We start from the raw sequence: 21,991 nt of genomic DNA on the forward strand, positions 1-21,991 counted from the left end.
CATTGGGGAGCTTGAATTCTATTTAAACGTCTCATATACTCAGTTAAGGTGACCCTATCCTGTTGGTTCTCATATGTGGTTGGAGCGAGATATTCAACATCTCTTGCAATAGCTCTCGCATGTGTTGGTTGGTCGTCATCCACATCTTCGTTTGAATCTTCTTCAATTTCGATGTACTCATCTTCCATAATCATGTTGTGCAAAATTATGCACATCATCACGATTGAATGGAGGTTTTTGGTTTGCCAAAATCGCGTAGCCCCTCTAACAATGGCTCATCGAGCTTGTAGGATTCCGAACGCTATCTCGACATCCTTCCTATAAGACTTTTACCTCTGCGAAAATAATTTCTTCTTTGCACTATCGGGATGAGAACAACTGTTGACAAAGGTAGATCAACTAGGATAAATACCATCAATTAGGTAGTAACCTAGCTCATACCTATTACCATTTACCTTGTATCGAAATTCTGGTGTCTATCCATTGACAACATTATCGAATAGAGGAGAAGACCAAAGAACGTTAATATCGTTGTTTGATCCAGGAGCGCCGAAGAAAGCATGCCAAATCCATGTGTCGAAAGATGCCACAACCTCGAGCACGGTGGTTGGTTTGTTATGACGGCCATTGAATTGGCCAGCCCAACCAGTAGGACAATTCTTCCACTCCCAATGCATACAATCGAGACTTCCTATCATTCCAAGGGAAGCCTCTTTTGTCTACCTTGCGTAGAAGCTTCTTCAAGTCTTCACGATTTGGCTTGCGGAGGTATGTGGCTCCATATATGCTTTCAATTGCCTTACAGAAGCGTTTCAGGTTCTCAATAGCAGAACTTTTTGCAAGTCGGCAATACTCGTCAGTTGAGTTTGCAGAGCACCCATTAACTAGCATGCGAAAAGTAGATGTGAGCTTTTGATGAGGTGATAGACCTTGTTGGCCTGCGGCATCTAGCCTCCTTGCAAAGTAGTAGTTATGATTGACAACTGCGTTCAAGATGCTTTCAAAAAGCTCTTTCCTCATCCGAAACTACCTCCGAAAATCATGAGCAGGAAATCTTGGATGTTCGATGAAATTATCTTTCATCATTCGGTCATGACACTTTTCTCTATCACGCTGCATATATGAACGCCCCGTGACAGAACCACGATGGCTAGATTCGCCATGGTGCTCAGATTGCATAAACGAGTTTACAAGTTTAACTTCGGCGTTGAACAATTCTTCATCCTCAATCTCAATCCTTGCTTGGCTTTGTGCCATCATTGCCATGCTACGCCTTTTTCTATCACCCATTGATAAGATATTGAGGATTTTTAGGAAACAAAAACTCTTTGAAAGTTGAAAGATTGATGAATATAGAGGATGATTGAAGGTTGAAAGGTTGTGTGATCAACTAATATTCGACATATGTTTATATAGAGGATGATTGATGAAAGTTGAATGGTTGGTGAAAGTTGAAAGTTTGGTGTTGAATGGTTGGTGAATTGAAAATTTGGTGTTGAATGGTTAGTGAATTAAAAGTTAGTCCAAGGTTGAAAGATTGGTGGAAAGTTAAAGGCTTGCTTTGTAGAAAATTTAGTGATTTTTCAATATTTATTGGAATTTAAATATTTTTAGATTAAAATGTTCATAAAATTAATTTACGATAGTTTACATATTTATTTTTTTTTTAAAATTTAATTTAAGAAAAAAAATTGCCCAAGTTCATTCTTTAATGATTCCGGGCTAAAATTTTAGTCCAAAATTGTTGGAGTTAAAAAGCTGTTTCTGGCTAAAATAGTTTTTTAAGGGTTGGAGGAGAAAAATAGTTTATGGGCTATGTCTTAAAATTTTTTGTTTTAAATTTTTAACCTTTATCCCCAAGGGTTGGAGATGGTCTTAGCCCACTCTCTCACCCCTTAGACCTACTCCAACCCTTGGAATAAAACTCAAATTTAGGTTCTAAACTTACCCCAATTTGCTCCAACCCTTGGGGCAAATATGAGTTAAAGGTCAAAACTCATGTTTGGGCCAAATTTAGCCTATGATTCCCCCTAAGTTAGTGAGGTTGGTCCACCATATATGTATATATTTTTTTTAGTTTTACATTTATAAATTAATTGAATCTAACAGTTAAGATCTAATTTGATGAAATCCAACGGTAAAAAAGAAAAATATGATGTTCCAAATTTAAATCCAACGGTTAAAGTAATTAAATTTTTTTTTATGTGTTTCATATTCTTTTATTTCACGAGTTTCATGGTGTTGTTAGTGATTTTTCAATATTTGTCGGAATCTAAATATTTTTAGGTTAAAATGTTCATAAAATTAAATTAGGATAATCTACATATATATATATTTTTTAAAGTTACTTTAAGAAAAAAAATTAGCCTAAATTGATTCTTTAATGATTTGGGCTAAAATTTTAACCCACAAAGGTTGGAGCAAAAAAGTTTTTTTTGGGTTAAAACCAAAGGGCTTGTTTGGTATCCTATTTGAATTTTTTTATCATTTCTCAAAACATTTCTTAAGAACTTTTCTTGAAAAGTCAAAAACTTGTTTGGTATGCGTTTTAAAAATTTTAAATCTTACAATTTAAACTGGATAAAGAGATTCCAAAAGAGAGGGTCGAGGGAGAAAGAGGAGAGAGGAGGAAGGAAAGTAAGACATGATTGGAGGAAAGAGAAAGAAAAGAGAAGATCATAGGAGATAGAGAGGAAGATGAGTGAGAGACATAATCGAGAGAATGAAGATAATGGATTAGAGGAGAGACGAAAAAGGTAAAAAAAAAAAAAGAAAGAGAAGGGGGAGATAGAAAGAAGAAAAGAGAGAAAGATAGATTTGGAGTGAGAGCAGGAGGAGGGAAAGAAAAGAAAAGAGTGAGTGTAAGTTTAAAAACTCTAAAAATTCACTTTTTGTTTTTTTAGAGAATAAACTATATTTTTGAGTTAGTCTTGAGTTCAGTTTTTGAAAATAGGTCTACCAAACAAGTTTTTAAGCCTAAAACTTGAAAATTGTTTTTGAGTTTAAAAAGTTGGATTCAAGTAGTACCAAACATGCCCTAAATTTTTTGGGCTAAAAATTTTAGGTTTTAGCTTAAGGGTTGGAGATGGTCTTAGTGTAGATCATATAGTTTATTTTAGAATAAAAAAAGAAAAAGACAATTATCTCATACATTGAGTCCAAACTTGTGTTTAAAATTTTTTCATTACGATCGACATTTTCATAAAAATATCCAAAAAAATCATAGAAAGATATGGAAATGAGGGGTGAAATCTAAATTTCACATCCTGTCAGAGAAACTTTAAGTTTAGGTTAAAATGACAGATATTGTCGATAATTCTGAGAGAAACACTTATATTTTGTTCAAACCAATGTTTGACAATCTCTAAAGTTTCATTTTAAATTTTCATTATTTCCATCTAAAGAAGCCGATATTATTATCAGTATTTAATATATCCTCAACATTTCCCAATGATCTTCCCATATTCTAATATAACATTTAATCTAACAAATTTATCGTTTGATAAAAAAAAATAAAAAAAAGAAAGAAAGAAAGAATAACCTTTTGCAATGACCACCCTAGCTGCACATATGCTTTTACTTATTTGTCGGTTGGGCTTCCAAAAATTTTGCATACAGATTTTCAGATATTTTAAACGCTCCAAGACCAAGACAGGGAACGAAAACGATGTTCTCCGGATTTCTTTCACCTAATTCATCAAATTATGGGGTTAGATTCTTAAAATTTGATTAAACGGTTAATATTATATAAATTTTGTAAATTTGTAACTCTTGAATTAAATTTTAAAGATCTAAATTTCTTGATTTGATGAATTAGGTGGAAGATGGGAGGATGATGTTTGCGCCTTTAATCGCGTCGAGCCCGCCACGTAGACCATAGAGAGGCGCCAATCGACATCGCTTTGATAAAGCGTACACCGCCAAAGACCCACACTCAACCAACAGTCCACCCTCAGAATCGTATGCTTTCCCGCCACGTAAGATCGCAGAACCCCTTCCGCACACACGGCTACATTGCACTGGTCAGACCACAATAACAATCCGTTCCGCGCAACAGAGAATCGATGATCCGGGCCGCATTTTCCAGTGGTATAAGTACGTAGCGTCGTCTGGAAGCCAACACTTTGCGATTTCTTCCGATTTCAGTCGGTCGAAAGGAGATAACAATTTGGGAGGAAGATTGGGCCGGCGAAGAGAAGATGTTGGAGGATCAGGTGGCGAACCTCCTGCAGAGGTACTTGGGGGACTACGTGAGGGGGCTCAACAAGGAGGCCCTCAAGATCAGTGTCTGGCGAGGTTCGTTCCTTCCTTCCTTGGACATGCTTCCTTTTGCTCCTACTTCCTCTTCTACTTTGTTTTCCTGATTGTTCACTTTCCTTTGCAAATTGCAAGGGGTTTTACTTTTTGTGCTTTGATTGTTTTTATTTACTGAATTTTTGAGTTTTCTGTGGATTGAATTGGGAATTGTTTGGAGTGATGCGTTTTGAGTGGTGTCGATTAATGCTGGGTTTTAGGGGAGGTTGGTTGCCAATGGAAGGTTTGGAGGGAGGGGTTTGTAGTACAGTGACACTCTACTAGCTACTTGGGGTCGGTTGCCAACTTGCCATTGCCAATAGGGAAAAAAGAGAAATGGGTTTGCAAGTTTCAATGACATTGTACCAACTTTGTCCATTTCGTCGTTGAAGAAAATGGTTTAGCCGTTTGGGGTACAATGATGATCATTTCTGTGTTTGTCAGAAGCACTATGTCCGTCTATTCATTTTACTAAATTTAAATGGCTACATGGTTTTCAGTTTGGTTACCATTGTAGTGAAAATGAAAGGGACCTGAGAGATGTAGAATTCGGATACAGGGCGGGGCAGGATAAGTCATCGGTGAAATGTTACCGCGGACACGCATGCAACCCATTTCAAAGAAATCTCAGTCATGGCAACAGCTTTCAACCTATATAGAGTCATGACAACAACATATAAAGGCACATTTCAATTTTTTCTTTTTTGGCAGAAATAGCAGTACTAATGATAAGAAAATTAAATATCTACTAGACGGAGAGTCTAGTCTTGGGCATGCGTAATGCGCATCAATAGTTCCACTGTTCAGAGAACATGGTTTTCTTGTTACACCGTCTGCGTGGAAAGCTGTACTGTCTTTGAGTCTTGTTCTTGTCGTCTGTTCTATTTAGCTGTAGTTTGCTTTGAGAATGGCTTCTATCTTGGAGAGCTGTAATCCGATATAATCTAGCTTTGAAAGCTATATTGTTATGACTAATTTTGGTTTTTTAAGCTAGGTGTAGTGTGTTGAATTAATGTTCTCTTCTAGTAAGCTACTGTACATTTTCTCTTATGTATTGCACTTTCATCTTTTCATTTCAAAAAGAGAAAAAAAAAACACACTTATTACGATAGAGCTTGAGAACCTTATTACGTATTTCTTGCCAAATGTGAAATAGGTGATGTGGAGCTAAAAAATATGCAGCTGAAGCCTGAGGCACTCAATGCACTAAAATTACCAGTGAAGGTTAAGGCAGGATTTCTTGGATCAGTGAAACTTAAGGTGCGAGACTAGCATCAATATTTATGATTTTGTTGATTTTTTTTGTTTATTTGAATGTTGATCAGCTCTGTATTGGACAATATGTGAGAAATTTAACTTCATTCTAATAATGGTCTGTATTATGTTTGGAAGTCTCATATAATTTGCCTTGGATCTATCTCATAATAAAATTGAACTCATGTATTTATCATTTACTGGCTTTACAAGATAAAATTACTGATATGTGGAAACTTTATCATTGCCTTGGTCACATAATAAAAATGATCCTGTTTATATTAACTTCGGTGGTTACACAAGGCATACAACAACAACAACAACCAAGCCTTATCCCATTAAGTGGGGTCGGCTATATGAATCTTAGAACGCCAATGCGCTTAGGTTTTTCGCCATGTCTTCCGTTAGCTCCAAGTACTCCATATCTTTTCTTAAAGTCTCTTTCCCAGTCTTCCTAGGTCTTCCTCTATCCCTTTTGCCCTGAGCCTCCGTCTCATAGTTGCATCTTCTAACCAGAGCATTTGTAGGTCTTCGGTTCATGTGTCCAAACCACCTTAACCAATTCTCTCAACTTATCTTCATTTGCAGCACTCTTACTTTACCTTGGATACCTTGTTCTTAATCCCATTCTTTCTCATGTGCCCACACATCCAACGAAGCATTCTCATCTCCGCTACTCATTTTTTGCACGAGATGATTTTTGACCGCCCAACATTCCACGCCATTAATGCTGGCCTTATTGCCATCCTATAAAATTTTCCCTTAAGTGGCATAAGACGTTTGCACAACACACCCAGTGCACTCTTCCACTTCATCCATGCAGCTTGTATTTTGTGGTTGAGATCATCTAATTCTCCTTTCTTTTGCAAGATAGATCCAAGATAGCGAAAGCGTCACACTTTGGTACTTAATGATCTTCAATCTGCATGCCTATCTCATTTGGACCCATTTCCACTCAACTTGCTCTCCATATACTTTGTCTTTGACCTACTTAGGTCAAGACCTTTAGATTCCAAGACTTCTCGCCAAAGGTAAAGCTTCACATTTACTCCCTCCTGCGTTTCATCTATCAGCACTATATCATTTGCGAAAAGCATACACCAAGGGGTATCATCTTGAATGTGTCCCATTGACTTGTCTATTACCAATGCAAAAAGGTAAGGACTTAAAGTTGAGCAGTGGTGTAACCCTGCACAAGACACAATTCTTTATATTCTGAAATGGGGTTACTCTTTATGCAAAAGCTTTTGCAGTAATTCAGGGAGGAAAGAGTGCCAAGTATTGTGGGGATGAGGGATTTTAGTTTTTTTTTTTTTTTTTTTTTTTTTTTTTGACTAATTTGGGTTGGATAAGCCTTTTCAGATGGTTAAGTATTGGTCCTTGCTATGGTCTTCAATGATGAAAGAGTTCAAGGATAGCCCCTTTCTGCTATTCTTCTAGAATGGAAAGATGCAGGATGCCATATAGGTTGTGAATGAGGCCATTCTGGAAGTGGAAACAGTTGTATATCTGTTCCACGTTGTGTGTTTTGTCTTGTTTACTGAAGTGGGTCAGTGGTCCACCATGATGTATTTTTGTTGAGTAAAAGGTAATTTGATGCCATTCATTACCTTTCAAGGAACAATTTGGAAATGTAAGTAGAGATGTCAAGATGCATGATGCATTATGGAATTAAAAACATTGTTCTCATAATGGTTTCCTAGTTAAATGAGGTACAGGAAGAGTGTTTCTTTGGAGTTGTAAGGGTGCTGAATGACTTGAATTGTAATAGTTATTATTAGTGGGTGCGGGAAGGTCATTGACTAGCAATTTGAAGTCTTTCGGTTTGGAAGATGTGATGTCAGTGGAATTCAATAATTTTGCTATATGTATTTGGTGGAAATATATGTGTGTGTGTGTGTATTTTTCTCCCTGCAATTTTTCTTCCATTCATCGTAGGCTTGAATTGCTTTTTCTTTTTCCTGTTAAATTGGCTTTACTTGCAAAAATTTGTATTACTTTTAACTATCTTTTTTGCAAACCCTCCACTGTAATAATTTATAGATAGTACTATAGATAGCTGGCATATATCTATGTCATTCATAACTTTTTAAATTTGTGTTTTCTTTGCTGAAAATGCTGAAGGGATTTGTGCATAATTACAAAGGTGACACCAGACGTTAAGTTTATGTAGATGCTGTATTATGACTTTGGGATGAACATATTGTTGGATGATTGCAATTTCACCTCCTATTTACTTCCTTATTATGAGCTTTTTTAATTTTCGAATTTACTGCCGGTATTTTGTTGTGTGGAATATTGTTCACTTCTTATGATATCTGTAATTAACTGCCTTTCTCCAATGAGGTTATTTTATTTTCTTGAACCAAGGTTCCATGGAGCAAGCTTGGCCAGGATCCCGTTTTAGTTTCTTTGGACCGCATTTTTCTGTTAGCTGAACCTGAAACTCAAGTTGAAGGATCCAGTGAGGATGCTGTACAGGAAGCTAAGAAAAACCGAATTCGGGTGAGACATAGTAATCAGTTTGTGGAATGATAGTATTCTTTGCCAATAGCTGAGTGACCATTTTTTATTGTTTCCCTTCTAAATAGGAAATGGAAATGAAGCTGTTAGAGAGGACACAGCAACTAAAGTCAGAAATGGTAGGATTGAGCATAATCCAAGTGCCATGACATGTGAAGTTTGTCATTATGAAAATCTGATATTATTAGGTTTGCATGTGTACCCACTACCTAGTATGTCTAATGTACACTGTACAGTGCACATATCCAACTTTACCTTTATCTTATTTGACCTTGCTCCTACACGTTGGTTTGAAATGCAATATTTACTTTATTATGATTATGCTCAATATTGAACTTTATCTTCCATGTATTTCTTTTGCTAGAATTCCTATGTTCTTTATGTTTTATGATATTCTACCTATATATAATTTGTTTTTCTTTGAAGAATACGTCATGGTTAGGATCCCTGATCAGCACAATAATTGGAAATTTGAAACTCTCAATTTCAAATATTCACATCAGATATGAGGATATTGAAAGGTAAAAGAAACAAAAAAACCTCTTTGAATGTTGTGCTATTTTTTAAATCCTATGTCTTGAGCTTATGCCTTTGTCTTCTATGGTATAGCAACCTGGGCCATCCGTTTGCAGCAGGCATAACCTTGGAAAGCCTTTCCGCTATGACAGTTGATAGCAAAGGAAATGAAACATTTGTCACTGGGGGTGCTCTAGACCGTACACAGAAGGTTCTTTTTTATCATGTCATGAAATTATAATTGCTAGTTGCCACACAATATTCAGTTTCTCTTCCACGTTTAAAATGTTATAAGTAAATATGCTTTTATAAGAAAAAAAAACTTTCACAAATGGAAAATGAGAGATTGCATTACATAGGAAAGGGTTTCCAGTCCCACTGACGTCCAGCTCTTCACTAAAAATTCTATAGACAATAATAAAACAAAGAAAATACAATATAAAAAGAACATAGACAGAACAAACAACAAAATAACAGAAACAGAATAGTCCCAACTCCGAAGCTATTGTAGCCCGTAATGATGCCGAAGTCGAACCCTCCCACAAATTACCTGCTCAGCATTTAATATTCTCGTATACCTCTCCATCCAAACTTCCAAAAATGTTATGCAACGTCACTGTATTTTCACGTATCGTTCAATTTTTTCATATTGATTTCTTATATTCCTGGGATCCTTTCATTGACTGATTAAAACTGTATTTTAGAAAAAAAAAAAAAAAAAAAAAAGAAAGCATTTCTTATACTAGTGAATCACTTGGCTTCATCAATATGTTGGTCCCTACCATGTTTGTTGATGTTATGATCTGGCATTGTTTGCAGTCTGTTCAACTCGATCGGCTTGCACTTTATTTGGATTCTGATATTGCTCCATGGCATGTTAACAAACCATGGGAGGATTTGCTTCCATCAGAGTGGGTCCAGGTATATATTCAATGAATGCTTTTTAACACTAATATATATTAAATAGATCAGACGTACCTGCATGTACCCGTGCATACGCATTTATATATTAATTTTGGCATTTCAGGTTTTTAGATTTGGTACTCAATATGGTAAACCAGCGGATAGATTACCCAAAAGGCACACTTACATACTGGAACCTGTGTCTGGAAATGCCAAGTACTCAAAACTACCGCCAAATGAATTTGCTGATAGTGGCCAGCCTTTGCACAAAGCAGCAGTTAATTTGGATGATGTGACTCTCTGTTTGCCAAAGGTTAATTTCCATCTTACTTCTATCCTTTCAGATTTGATACTGGGAGGTAATTTGATTCGCTTAAAAGCTATTGAGTATTATTTGTTTGCAGGATGGATACAGGGATGCACTAAAGTTAGCAGATAATATTGCTGCATTTAATCAGCGATTGAAGTATGCTCATTATCGTCCACATGTCTCTGTAAAATCTGACCCTAGATCTTGGTGGAAGTATGCTTATAGAGTTGTTGCTGACCAAATGAAGAAGGCAAGGTATCAGCTCCTGTTATTTTTATTTTTTTTTAAATTAAATTAAATTTTTAATATTTTTAATTATCCACCCTTATGAATTGTTGGTGAGTAATTTGTGTTTCTGATGGATTTCTTGGCCATATTGTTTTTGTATTTTCATATCTCTTTAATATATTTTAACTCCTATGAAGAGAATATTTAAAATTCTCCTTAACGTTGAAATACTTATTTGAAAGAGTAAAGAAAAGGGCTTCTTATCTAACCAGCTAATTTAGAAAAAAAAAATCTCATTGTGCTTTCCAAACTTTCTATACTTAGAATAAAAACACTTGTGAGGAGTGCACAATGAGGTTTTTGGAGTGCCAATAACTTACCCATTTTTTTTCAATGCATTCTAATTTGTGCAATTTTTATTCACAGAATGAAACTGACAGTGAACTTCATTCATATGCTCTGAAACAAAAGTTGGAATATATATTTTTATTTGCTTAAAGTAATATCTTTGTGGCAGTGGGAGATTGTCATGGGACCATGTTCTGAAGTATGCAAGCTTGCGTAAAAGATATATCTCTCTATATGCTTCACTTCTTAGATCTGATCCTCATCGGTTAGTAGTTGATGACAACCAAGATATCGAGGAGCTAGATCGTGGGCTTGATGTTGAACTGATAGTCCAGTGGAGGTATCCTTTTCTTGTAAATGTATTAACCGATGGCAATAATGCTAGACAAGCCACGTCTTTGTACCATATTTTAATCCCACATGATGTGGCGAGTGATGTGTACGTGCCATGTCAATTAGTGATATGATCTTGTTGGATATTGATTATATATTTGTCAAGTGGTATTAAATTGCGGTATGCTTAACATTACTCTTGTGATAGGTGGCGTTAAGTTTATTTGCTTAGATATAACATTGTACGTTACTTGAAATGGTTTTATGTCAGATGGATTTTGATAGTATTGTTGTATCAATCACGCAGGATGTTGGCTCACAAGTTTGTAGAGCAGTCATTACAGTCGGATCTTGACTCGAGGAAACAGAAAGCAAAGAAACCTTGGTGGGGATGGTAATAATTTTACCTTCAAATATGAAACTAGGTTGTTCGACACCCTATTTATTTGCATATACTGAGGCTTGATATTTGTTTTTCTTTGCCTTCATTCTATCTACTGTTCCAGGGGGAGTCGGTCTAAGATAGGTGGGAGTGAGCCAATTAGTTTCAGTGAGGAAGACTGGAAGCAGTTAAGTAGCATCATTGGCTATAAGGAAGGTGATGATAGTCTCTCAGTTATAAGTAATGACAAGGTAGATGCTCTTCAGACATCCTTGAGCATTTGCATGAAACATAATGCTACTAAGCTTATTGATGAGTCCCTGGAGTGTCTTGCTGAGTTATCATGTGAAGGCTTGGATTGCTTTATAAAGCTTTATCCAGAGGCAAAAGTTTTTGACATGAAATTAGGATCATACAAGTTATCCACGCCGAGTGGTCTCCTTGCAGAGGTAGGCCTTTATCCTGATGTGTTCTTTGTCATTTTTCAATCCACATTTGTGGCTTAATTCCCTACGTGATTAGTAAAACAACATATCATCTACTTACTTCCCTGCAGAGTGCGAATGCCTATGATTCTTTAGTTGGCACGTTCTGTTATAGGCCTTTCAACAAAAATGTGGACTGGAGCTTGGTTGCTAAAGCTTCTCCTTGTTATGTGACAGTATGTTTCTGCTATGCCTAAATTATTTCTTTTTCCAAGTTGTGATTGTTTACTGATTTTATCTCATTGGCAGTATCTAAAGGATGCAATCGATCAAATTATCAAATTCTTTCGTAGCAGTACAGCTGTCAGTCAGACAATAGCATTGGAAACTGCAGCTGCAGTGCAGGTTCTATCTAGCTTGTGTTCATTCTTTGAAATATGCTTAAATGGTTCTTTAAACTGGCATCTTAGCTTTCCCGTTTTATTGTTTTTGCAATAAAATAGTATCTTTCCCATCATTAGTATCCTTGCTTTCTGCTGTTGAACATGTAAAAATGTTTCAGTCATTGTGTGTGTATGTGTGTTTCTTTTATTGGAAGATTGTTGTTTGAACTTCTAAAACTATTAAATTTAAATTATTAGATTGGCATGTAATTCATAGGGGCAAATACTGGGAGACTTTTAGCGCAAATGAGTAGAAGAAATTAGGAAAAAATATTAAATATTGAAGGGAAACATGCATGCATTGGACATTGTACTTTAGGGTGTTTTTTATGCCAAGTCACTTCTGACTTCTCGATGGCTTTGTCATAATGCAAGATAAAGAAAATGTCAAAAATATTGTGAGGATGCTAAATAAAGTACAGAACTTGCATGTTTTTTTTTCTGAACAGGGTTTAGATGGAATGTTCTAGCAAGAATTCAGTGGTGATTATATTGTTTACCATGGCTTCATTTGGCCTATGGCTGCTTGTTATTCTGTTCTCCCAAGCATGGTGGTCAAGAATTAATGGTATTAAAACTGTCTTGTTCATTATGTACCAGATGACAATCAAAGGAGTCAAGCGCACAGCTCAGCAACAAGTGAATAGAGCATTGAAGGACCATTCCAGGTTTTTTGTTTAGGTTCTTTGTTTCTCTTTATGGAGTAACTTGAGGCCTTCCTGTTAAATTGTATTGTTCATGTTACAGTGAGGGATAATCGCCCATAACACGCTAATGCTGCATTGTAAAAGGGCTTGGAAGTGCTGATTATTTACATAGATATACAGTATAGTAGGGGGCCTTCTTAGGTGGACATATTTATATGTATATGTGTATAGGGTTAGGATCATGGGACTCACATTTTATTTCGTGAAGCCCACTTCATAATGTATTTTCAACGATCCGAATCATCTATCTATTAAGTCTTCTTTCAAAGATCACTTCCTATCAAAAATCACCAAAATCCGAAATGATATGACCGTTGGATTGAATGATAGTCATTTTAGTGTTTCTTTGCAAAACCGTAATCGTCCATTTTCCTCACTACAAATGAATGTCTTAATGGTTTTGAATTTGTCTAATTTTTTCCAAGGGTTATCTATGAAGAATGAATTAAAATATAGACGGTTCGGATCCTTGAAAAAAGTATGGGAGTGGGTCCTACAAAATGTGTGTCAAAAACTGGTGTCCTCCCGATCCTAACCCATGTGTGTCAGAAAATGGGTGTCCCCCGATCCTAACCCATGTGTGTATATTTATAATTATATATATAATGTACACATACAAATATTTCTCTTGCATTTTCATGTCAGATGGGATAGATTTTAGATTGCTGTGGGGTTGCCCTCATAGTTGCTATAGTGGAATATGATTTGGGCATCGGAGCACAACAAAAAGCAATTCCTCTTTGGTAGTGTGTGCTATTGACCTACATGGACTGGACTGTACGCTTGGAACTGAACATAGTTTCTTCTTTTATTTTTATGCAAAGGTGGAGTAAGTGGGATTACTATGGAATAGAATTAGATTTGTACACTTGCATTTGGCTTCTGGTTAATGTATTTTAGGATTTTCTTTTAGAGAACCTCATGCGTTTCAGGGATTTTTGAGTTTCTTATTTGATGTTTATTTTGGACTTCACATCTATTCGTGATTTCTGATTATTTTCTTAATAAAAGTTCTTGATGCTTTAGCTACTTTATGTCTCTGTTTATTAATGTATGTTTTGTACTCTTTATCATTTATTATCTTCTGTTAGGTTTTTGTTGGACTTGGATATTGCAGCCCCAAAGATTACAATTCCTACTGATTTTTGTCCCGACAACACGCATCCAACAAAGCTCATGCTTGACTTGGGAAATTTGGTCATTGTTACCAAGGTTAACAACAAAATTGATTCTCAGTTGTCTAATTACGAGTTTGTTTCTTCTAAAAATTTACATCAAGTTTAAAAATGCATACAGGATAGCTATGAAGATGGATCACAGGAGGTGCTAGATTTGTATCTGCAGTTTAATTTAGTTTTAAGCGACGTATCTGCTTTTCTGGTTGATGGTGACTACTGTTGGAGTCAATCTCCTTCAAAGATGTCTTCTGGTTCTTCCAACTCAAATGGTGTTAGTTTGTTGCCTTTTATTGATAAATGTGGGGTCAACGTAAAGCTTGAACAGGTATACGCTGGGACCTTTTTAGCTTAAAACTAAAGCCTGTTTTTCTGGTGAATGTGAAAAGATTGTTTCTGATGTTTTATATTTATTTTATCACTTTATCCAGATAAGATTAGAGAGCCCATCCTACCCATCAACAAGAGTCGCTGTAAGGCTGCCATCATTACGGTTTCACTTCTCTCCAGCTCGGTATCATCGATTGATGCAAATCGTTAAGATGTTTGAGGAAGAGGAGGATAGTGAGGACTCAGGTCTTCTTTGCCCTTGGAATGAGGCTGACTTCGAGGGGTGGTTGTCTCTACTTGCGCGGAAGGTTTCTCTCTCCCGTGCTGTCTTTCTATCAATCAATCTATCCCTTCTTTTTTCCCACTCATCCCTGAAACAAACAAACATTTTCAAAAAGAGTTTCATGTCGTTTATATAGTGCTATGTTTGAGTATCTACACCATTCGTTAAAAAAGCATGTACTCATTTATTTATTTTAATGTGAAGGGTCTTGGAAATAGGGAAGCAGTGTGGCAGCGGCGCTACCTATGCTTAGTTGGGCCTTTTCTTTATGTACTTGACAGCCCTACCTCTAAATCGTACAAACTGTGTATCAGGTTCTGATGCCAACTTTTACTTAATATTATCTTAGAGAAAAACAAAAATGGACATATTTACCTAGATAGATGCTGTTAATCTTTTTCCTTTTATTAGGTGTATTTTTTAATGCACTTTAGTCTTCCAAATTATTTAGACTTGTTGCTGGCCTTTGTCCTGTTGTTTTACCAATAGCTCTATTTGTTTGTCGACACATAAATTCACTGCTATTTAGATTATACTAGTAAATTCTGAAATAGTTTTCAATATTTCATAACTATACATCATATTCGTATGCAATGCCTTATTTAATGTAACACTTTATATTAAGTGAAATTTTGTTTGTGAGACTTTGTTTTTACTGTAATTTATACTTGGATTTATAATTTTATATGCTTATTGCAGCTTAAGTGGAAAACACATATATCAGGTTCCTCCAGAGTCTGTTGGTGGTGCTGATCTTGTTTTGGCTATCTGTGATGCTGCACGAGCAAATATCAAAGTTGTAGCTCCATCTTTATAGTTTAAGAAAATTATTCCGAATGCCCCTATAAATTTTTTTGTTGTTTATACTTATGTGATGTTTTTTATATAGGTGGTGGAGGATGCAAATGCACTAATATTGCAATGTGACTCCAACGATTCAAAGAAAACTTGGCAGAGCCGGTTGCAGGGGGCTGTCTATCGTTCATCGGTAATTCTTGTGTAGTTTCTGATTGAAATTAGTATTTTATTATTCACCGCAATCCAAACGTATAACCTGCCAATATAAGGTCCATTCTGCTAAAATCACACCTCTTGTGGGCTCACAGCCCAGTGTCCTTTAGGTTGTTCGGATTGTCGTTCACAACGACCTGGGTCCGGTAATCATAGATAGGTGTTTTGACTTTCGTCACAGTGCTTTCGTCCTCCCCTACTTATCTTGTTTGATATGTGTTCCTACTTTCCTGATACCAACCAAATCACTCGTAAACAGATTACTGGTACTGATGTAATTATTGAGGTTGTTTCTGTCTTTGAATATAGCATTTCTTACCATTACTTTCCTGCTAGGCAATCTCTCTTGTAAGTGTTAATGTTACGTTAATGAAACTTGTTTGGTATTTCATAGGGAGTACTCCCACAAAATTGACAGATTCCTTAATGTTACTAAGTATATAAAATTGATATATGTGTGCAAGTGGTGGATTGCCCTCGTGGATGGGGCCTTCCTCTTCAACCTACTGTGTCTTTGGTTCAAACCCTCCCTTTCTCCCCTTAGTCTCTAGCTTAGGGTAAATATCACTTATAATAAAAAAATGATATGTGCAGTTTACCCTTTTTACTTTTTTTTTTTTTTTTAAAACATGCAAGTCGTCTTAGGGACATGCATATTTTGTGTTAAGACAAGGCCATTAATGTGAATTAAATTGACAATTGTCCAGTCTAGAGAATCTGTCTGGTTGGATTACGAACCTTGAACCTTGTTATTCAAGAAGAAACTAATTTTTATTGCAAGGGCACAATAAAATACAAGAGCGGACAAGAAGTCCGCAAAAAACACAAACAAAAACAGGGTAAAAACCAACATCACCCTGACACTAAGAAACTCGAAAACACCAGAACCTTGAACTTTTGAAGCTGGTGAGAGGCTAGAAGATCCTCTCTTTCAACCATTTTGGGTAAATTCGGAAGGTGAAGGTCCCATGCAAAGTGCATGTGTCAACATTAGTACTGACGTGTTGGGAGGCTAATACGTGTGATGTGGTTGAAATGCTTCCCAATGCATGCTTCTCACCCAGTTGGTGTGTCTTGTGCAAGGAGGGGGACAGTGGGGATGATGTGTTTTTACATTGCCCAATGACATTAAGGCTGCTGTTGAGGCTAGGGAGGCAAGCAATGTTCTTTCAAGATCAGTGGATACTGGATTATGTGGGTTATTGGATGCAACAAACTAGAGGATTTCCGAAGAGAAACAGTAGGAGAGGATAAACCATGCAAGAGAGTTCAGTCCTGGTCCTCTATATGGGTTTCGGTTTGGTTCTAGGAACTATCCTCCTCTATTATTTATTTGTATTGGAACCAAGGATGCAGCTGTAACCTGTTAGTTGATTTTTACAGCTGGGATTGATAAATATGTATTTTTGGAGTTTCTATGTGTTTTGCTTTTCTAAAAGAATTTTACAGTCTCTAATTCCTTTAAACAAAAATATACTGCACTGTTTCGGGGTTACAATGTGCTTTGAAGTAACATGGAAGAGTAGGAGGATTGGATGACTTGGGGATCTAGAGTGTCATTATCATGGTCCATAATTAGATGAAATTTTTTTTGCTGAAGTCTTGTTATGTGCTTTTCTTTTCAAACTTTGTTAATCACTTATGGGAGATAACTATGAAATTATCATAATGGTTATTTATTTATCAGAATATAAAACATTTATTTATTTATCAGAATAATAAACATTTGTTAATCCCCTTCTGCTCTCTGACTGAGAAGTGCTAAGGAAACAGTTAATATTGAAATCAGTTACTTAAGATCTCTGATTGAAAATCTTTCCTCGGTAAAAATTTGGTATGAAAATCCTATGCATGTTACCCTTAGAATTATATAGAAGCAACAAGACAGTTAAGACAAGTTGCCCTTTGATGAGTTGACTGTCAATTTTTGAACCTCACTTTCTTTCTTTCTTCCAAAGAAAATTTTACGTAGCCTCTTGCAGACAATTCATTTCCCTTATGATGGTATGATACTGTCCAAAGTATTTTGGAGTGTACTGTACAACTAAAAGTATCTTTCTGAAAATTTGTGAATTTCCTGGCTTTGATATTGCAGCACTTTCAACTGTAAGGAAAAGCATAAGCAATGTCTTAAAGTAATCTTACATGCAGGGTTCTGCTCCTGTGACTAGTCTAACTGAAACTTCGTCGGAGTCTGAGGATTCAGTAACGGAGCTTAATTCCAATGAGGATCCGGTTGATTTATCAAAAATGGAGAGAGCCTTTATTACTGGTGTTCTTGATGAACTGAAGGTCTGCTTCAGTTACAGTAGTCAGGTAAGCCTAAACTATATACTTGACAAAAGTTTCCTTGTAAGGGACAGATCTAACTAAGAGCTACTTTTTCTCTAGCATGACCAGAATTTTATGAAAGTGCTCCTAACTGAAGAAAGGCGTTTATTTGAATTTCGAGCAATAGGTGGCCAGGTGTGTAAACCAATTGAAGTAGACAAATTGTTTTTTTTATTTACTGTTTTTCAATCGGTTTTTCCAACTCCAGAGAGTTGAACTTTTGGATACAGGTTGAGCTATCGGTTAGAGCAAGTGACATGTTCATTGGAACTGTTTTGAAATCTTTGGAGATTGAAGATTTAGTTTCTGGTCACAGGATGTCTCAGCCTCGCTATCTGGCAAGATCATTTACCCACAGTGCAGAAACAAATTTAACCTCTGGTGCCACTGGTAATAAAAGTTTTGATGGCAGTGTTGTAATCCCGAATGGAGATGAATTCTACGAGGCACCAGAAAATTTGGTTGACTCTGAAACTTTATTGTTGAAATCCCCTCGTTTTACCCGTATTGCTGGTTTGCTCCCTGGTCTTCAAGCAACAAAGGACATTGAACTCAAAGATCCGTTGGATAGTTTTGTGAAAGCTCAAATAGTTATCTATGACCAGAACTCTCCTCTGTACCATAACATAGACATGCTGGTGAGTGTTATTCTGCACTAAATTTGGACATTGATCCCTTACATTGTGGTTTGAATAATTATTCTTTAAATGGATGTTTTTTAGGTCTCGGTCACCCTGGCTACCCTATCTTTTTTCTGTCGCCGACCAACAATTCTTGCCATCATGGAATTCGTTAATGCTATTAAGATGAAGGATGAAAGATGTGAATCTTTCAGTGACAGTTCTTCAGCACCTATTGTGAAACAGGACATCTCCAGAGATGATGCAGTTGATGGTCCACGATCAGTTACCATCAATGAGCCATCTATTAAAGGATTGCTGGGAAAGGGGAAGTCCAGGGTCGTTTTTAATTTAACATTAAACATGGCCCGTGCTCAAATTATATTAATGAATGAAGATGAAAGCAAGTTTGCTGTTTTGTCTCAAGATAATTTGGTTACCGATATTAAGGTTTTTTCAAGTTCATCCCATCTTTGAAAGAATTTCCATTTTTATAAAATTTACCTAATTCGTGCCTACCAAACTTCCTTGTATTTCAGGTCTTTCCATCCTCTTTTAGTATTAAGGCAGCCCTTGGAAATCTTAGAATAAGTGATGAGAGTCTTCCTAGCAGCCATATGTATTTCTGGGCATGTGACATGAGAAATCCAGGAGGCAGTTCATTTGTTGAGGTATTCCTTTCTCTCTATCCCTCTGGAGGGTTCTAAGTTTAAGAGTTATTTCTTAGTAATGGTGTGCTTCGTTGGATGGTTATTGAATAGGTCAATGGACCAAATAAGATTTATCTCTCAGTTTCTTGTATTCGTTGTTTTCATTTCAAAATTTAAGAAGTGTTCCTCAATGAAGTTTGAATTGGAAGGAATTGTTGGTCGAAGGGAGAGCGCAAGTTAAGACCAAAATATGAAGAGCTTGTTTCAAGGAAATTTTGTGGAGGGAAATGATATATTGGCTTGGGAAAAATTGGGCGATGTGAATACCAGAAAGTTGATAAGATGGTAAATTGTGAGGAGGAAAATGAATATAATCAAATTGTTGGAATTGAGTGATTGGACATACAATGATGACAAGGGGAGGATGGGAGAAGAAATATATATTTTTAATACCTGATTTTATGAAGGTTGATGGCAAAATGGGAATGTTGATGGTGGAAAGATCAGATTGTTAACAGTATTCTGACATCTTGTTCCATGCTGCTGTCATGTAGTGTCATAGCAATTTGTATCTTAGAGAGATTAGTTTTGTTTTTTTCGTTTTTTTTACTTTGATAAAGAAAAGTTGAATAGCAATATAGTTAACATGAAGTAAATGTATAAAGAGATCATAGGGTTCTACACTATTTTGACAGTTATATACTTGTATTCTGCTGGATGTTCTTTTCTTCTCCCGTTTTGTTATTCTCCTATTTCAATTGTTTTTATTGGCTATCATGGATATTTTTACAAATACTTGTCGTTATGATGCAGTTGGTTTTTACTTCATTCAGTGTTGATGATGAAGACTACGAAGGTTATGAGTATAGCCTTTTTGGGCAGCTTTCAGAAGTACGCATTGTTTATTTAAATCGGTTTATCCAGGAGGTAATATACATTTAACTTCTCTTGTGTTCATTACACACTCTAGTTTGTTTCCACTTCTCTCATGTCTGTAAAATCATTTGTAGGTGGCTAGTTACTTCATGGGTCTGGTTCCCAAGAATCCCAACAATCCGAAAGGTGTTGTCAAGCTAAAGGATCAAGTCACAAATTCTGAGAAATTGTTTACAACTAGTGATTTTGAGGGATCGCCTGCACTGAAGTTGGATGTATCTCTTAGGAAGCCTATCATTTTGATGCCTCGGAAAACAGACAGTCCTGAGTATGCTTACTTTGGAATTTAGACTCTTGTGCATCTTAGTTTTACAATTGAATTTAGGCTCTGTAGGTGCGCCAATATAGTTCATATCTTTATTTGATATTTCTGATGTACGTTCTTTAATTATCTGAATTTTTCTATTTCAGCTACTTGAAGCTTGACATTGTTCATATTACTGTCCGGAACACCTTTAAATGGTTTGGTGGAAGTAGAAGTGAAATTAATGCTGTTCATATGGAAGTGTTAACAGTTCAGGTGATTGAGTACATTTGATGTTTTGCTTCTACCGCACAAAATCTGTCCTCAATTTTTTTTTATTGATTATGAGTGGCAGTGGCTGGAAAAGGATATGGAGGTTCCAGTTGAAATGGGTTTTTAAACTCTTTTAGAGCTTGGCATTGTAGTTGTTTTATTTTTATTTACACTCTGCATGTTGATTAATCTTCATCGATGGGGGGATGTAGGTTGAGGACATCAATCTAAATGTTGGCACAAAAGCGGATTTAGGTGAAAGTATAATTCAAGACGTGAAGGGAGTTTCCGTTGTGATTCAAAGGTCACTTCGAGATTTGTTGCATCAAGTACCAAGTATTGAGGCTGCAATCAAGGTAATGCATCACTTATTCATTGACCAGTGTGTGAATCTAAGTTTTTTTCTATTCCTTGCAACCTTGTACTTTATTTGGTAAAATTGCAGGTTTAAGTATAGGGTAGGGTTTGTTCATGAAAATGCATTTAAGAGAAGTCACATTTTAAAGGTTTATAATTTGTGCTTTTCAGATGGAGAAATTGAAAACAGCTTTGTCAAACAGGGAATATCAGATTATCACTGATTGTGCGCAGTCTAATATTTCTGAAACTCCACATGTTATACCTCCACTGAACCACGAGTCTACGATATCATCAGTTGATGTTGAAGAAGACATCACTCCTCAAGAGCCTGTTGTACTCGAATCTCGAAATGCAAATGAGGGAGCTTGGGTTATGATGAAAGTCTCTCTTGTTATTGGTTTGGTTGAATTATGCTTGCATACTGGAGTAGCAAGAGATGCACCTCTAGCCACTGTACAGGTAGTTTCTTAATTTGGTGGATTTTTCAACTGTCAGTAATTTAATACAACATTGACATTGATATTCAATCTCTTGAAAATTGGATATATTATATTCATTTTAACAGATTGAGTTTTCCCCTGCAAGTCACCTTAATATCATTGATTGATCAATACATCCATCTTTATTGAAAGATGAATACTTGGATCGATATAGATGTCTTTTATGTTAAAATTTTCTGGTCCAGTGTACAGTAATTGGACATTCATTGTTTTAAGTGATTTACATTTTATTTTGACAAACAGGATTTCTTTATTAAGAAAGATGAAAAGTAAAATCAAATTTAGTCTCTCTTATTTTGATATGACCAACAGGGCCTTCATTCATCAACAATCTTGACCAACCTATCAAACATAATATTCTTCCATGCAGTTAAGAAAGGGAAATGATTTCTGCACACCCATGCTTTGTCCCTTGATTCTTCTATGATTTCTTCAATTAGAAGGCCAAAAACAAATGGTGTTGCGTAGGGAGAAAAATGGTGTGTAGAAATCACTCCCCTATCAAAATAGTGTCACATATAGATATGATACTCGATATTGATTTCAACCCACCACAACCAAATTCAATTAATTAACTATCCACTATTGTGAAGGAAGTAATACAATTTTATTT

General features: G+C 36.0%; 2 protein-coding genes across 2 annotated transcripts in view; one reads left to right on the top strand and one right to left on the bottom strand.

Annotated features, from left to right (window-relative positions):
- Nucleotides 1-615: 615 nt before the first annotated feature.
- Nucleotides 616-1,266, bottom strand: LOC137709938 (uncharacterized). The gene is made up of 2 exons (XM_068448918.1): nt 1,031-1,266; nt 616-955 (listed from the first exon to the last, which is right to left on the bottom strand). Exons 1-2 carry the CDS (start codon nt 1,264-1,266, stop codon nt 616-618), a joined length of 576 nt encoding a protein of 191 aa, XP_068305019.1.
- A 2,755-nt stretch (nt 1,267-4,021) lies between these two features.
- Nucleotides 4,022-21,991, top strand: part of LOC137710397 (uncharacterized) — a 38,891-nt gene continuing 20,921 nt past the window's right edge. The window contains exons 1-31 of the mRNA XM_068449400.1: nt 4,022-4,296; nt 5,450-5,553; nt 7,918-8,052; nt 8,139-8,189; nt 8,497-8,591; nt 8,680-8,797; nt 9,406-9,507; nt 9,614-9,802; nt 9,894-10,054; nt 10,545-10,715; nt 11,016-11,102; nt 11,215-11,539; nt 11,647-11,751; nt 11,825-11,920; nt 12,559-12,626; nt 13,757-13,877; nt 13,962-14,168; nt 14,272-14,478; nt 14,658-14,767; nt 15,153-15,249; nt 15,343-15,441; nt 17,616-17,780; nt 17,856-17,930; nt 18,026-18,433; nt 18,518-18,865; nt 18,955-19,086; nt 19,879-19,992; nt 20,076-20,269; nt 20,413-20,521; nt 20,731-20,874; nt 21,047-21,337. Coding sequence (XP_068305501.1) covers nt 4,200-4,296; nt 5,450-5,553; nt 7,918-8,052; nt 8,139-8,189; nt 8,497-8,591; nt 8,680-8,797; nt 9,406-9,507; nt 9,614-9,802; nt 9,894-10,054; nt 10,545-10,715; nt 11,016-11,102; nt 11,215-11,539; nt 11,647-11,751; nt 11,825-11,920; nt 12,559-12,626; nt 13,757-13,877; nt 13,962-14,168; nt 14,272-14,478; nt 14,658-14,767; nt 15,153-15,249; nt 15,343-15,441; nt 17,616-17,780; nt 17,856-17,930; nt 18,026-18,433; nt 18,518-18,865; nt 18,955-19,086; nt 19,879-19,992; nt 20,076-20,269; nt 20,413-20,521; nt 20,731-20,874; nt 21,047-21,337 — 4,725 coding nt within the window. The 5' untranslated portion in view covers nt 4,022-4,199. The remainder of the gene's footprint in view (nt 4,297-5,449; nt 5,554-7,917; nt 8,053-8,138; nt 8,190-8,496; nt 8,592-8,679; nt 8,798-9,405; nt 9,508-9,613; nt 9,803-9,893; nt 10,055-10,544; nt 10,716-11,015; nt 11,103-11,214; nt 11,540-11,646; nt 11,752-11,824; nt 11,921-12,558; nt 12,627-13,756; nt 13,878-13,961; nt 14,169-14,271; nt 14,479-14,657; nt 14,768-15,152; nt 15,250-15,342; nt 15,442-17,615; nt 17,781-17,855; nt 17,931-18,025; nt 18,434-18,517; nt 18,866-18,954; nt 19,087-19,878; nt 19,993-20,075; nt 20,270-20,412; nt 20,522-20,730; nt 20,875-21,046; nt 21,338-21,991) is intronic.

This window comes from Pyrus communis, chromosome 12 (assembly GCF_963583255.1).
Source record: "Pyrus communis chromosome 12, drPyrComm1.1, whole genome shotgun sequence".
In the NCBI taxonomy this organism is placed as follows: domain Eukaryota; kingdom Viridiplantae; phylum Streptophyta; class Magnoliopsida; order Rosales; family Rosaceae; genus Pyrus; species Pyrus communis.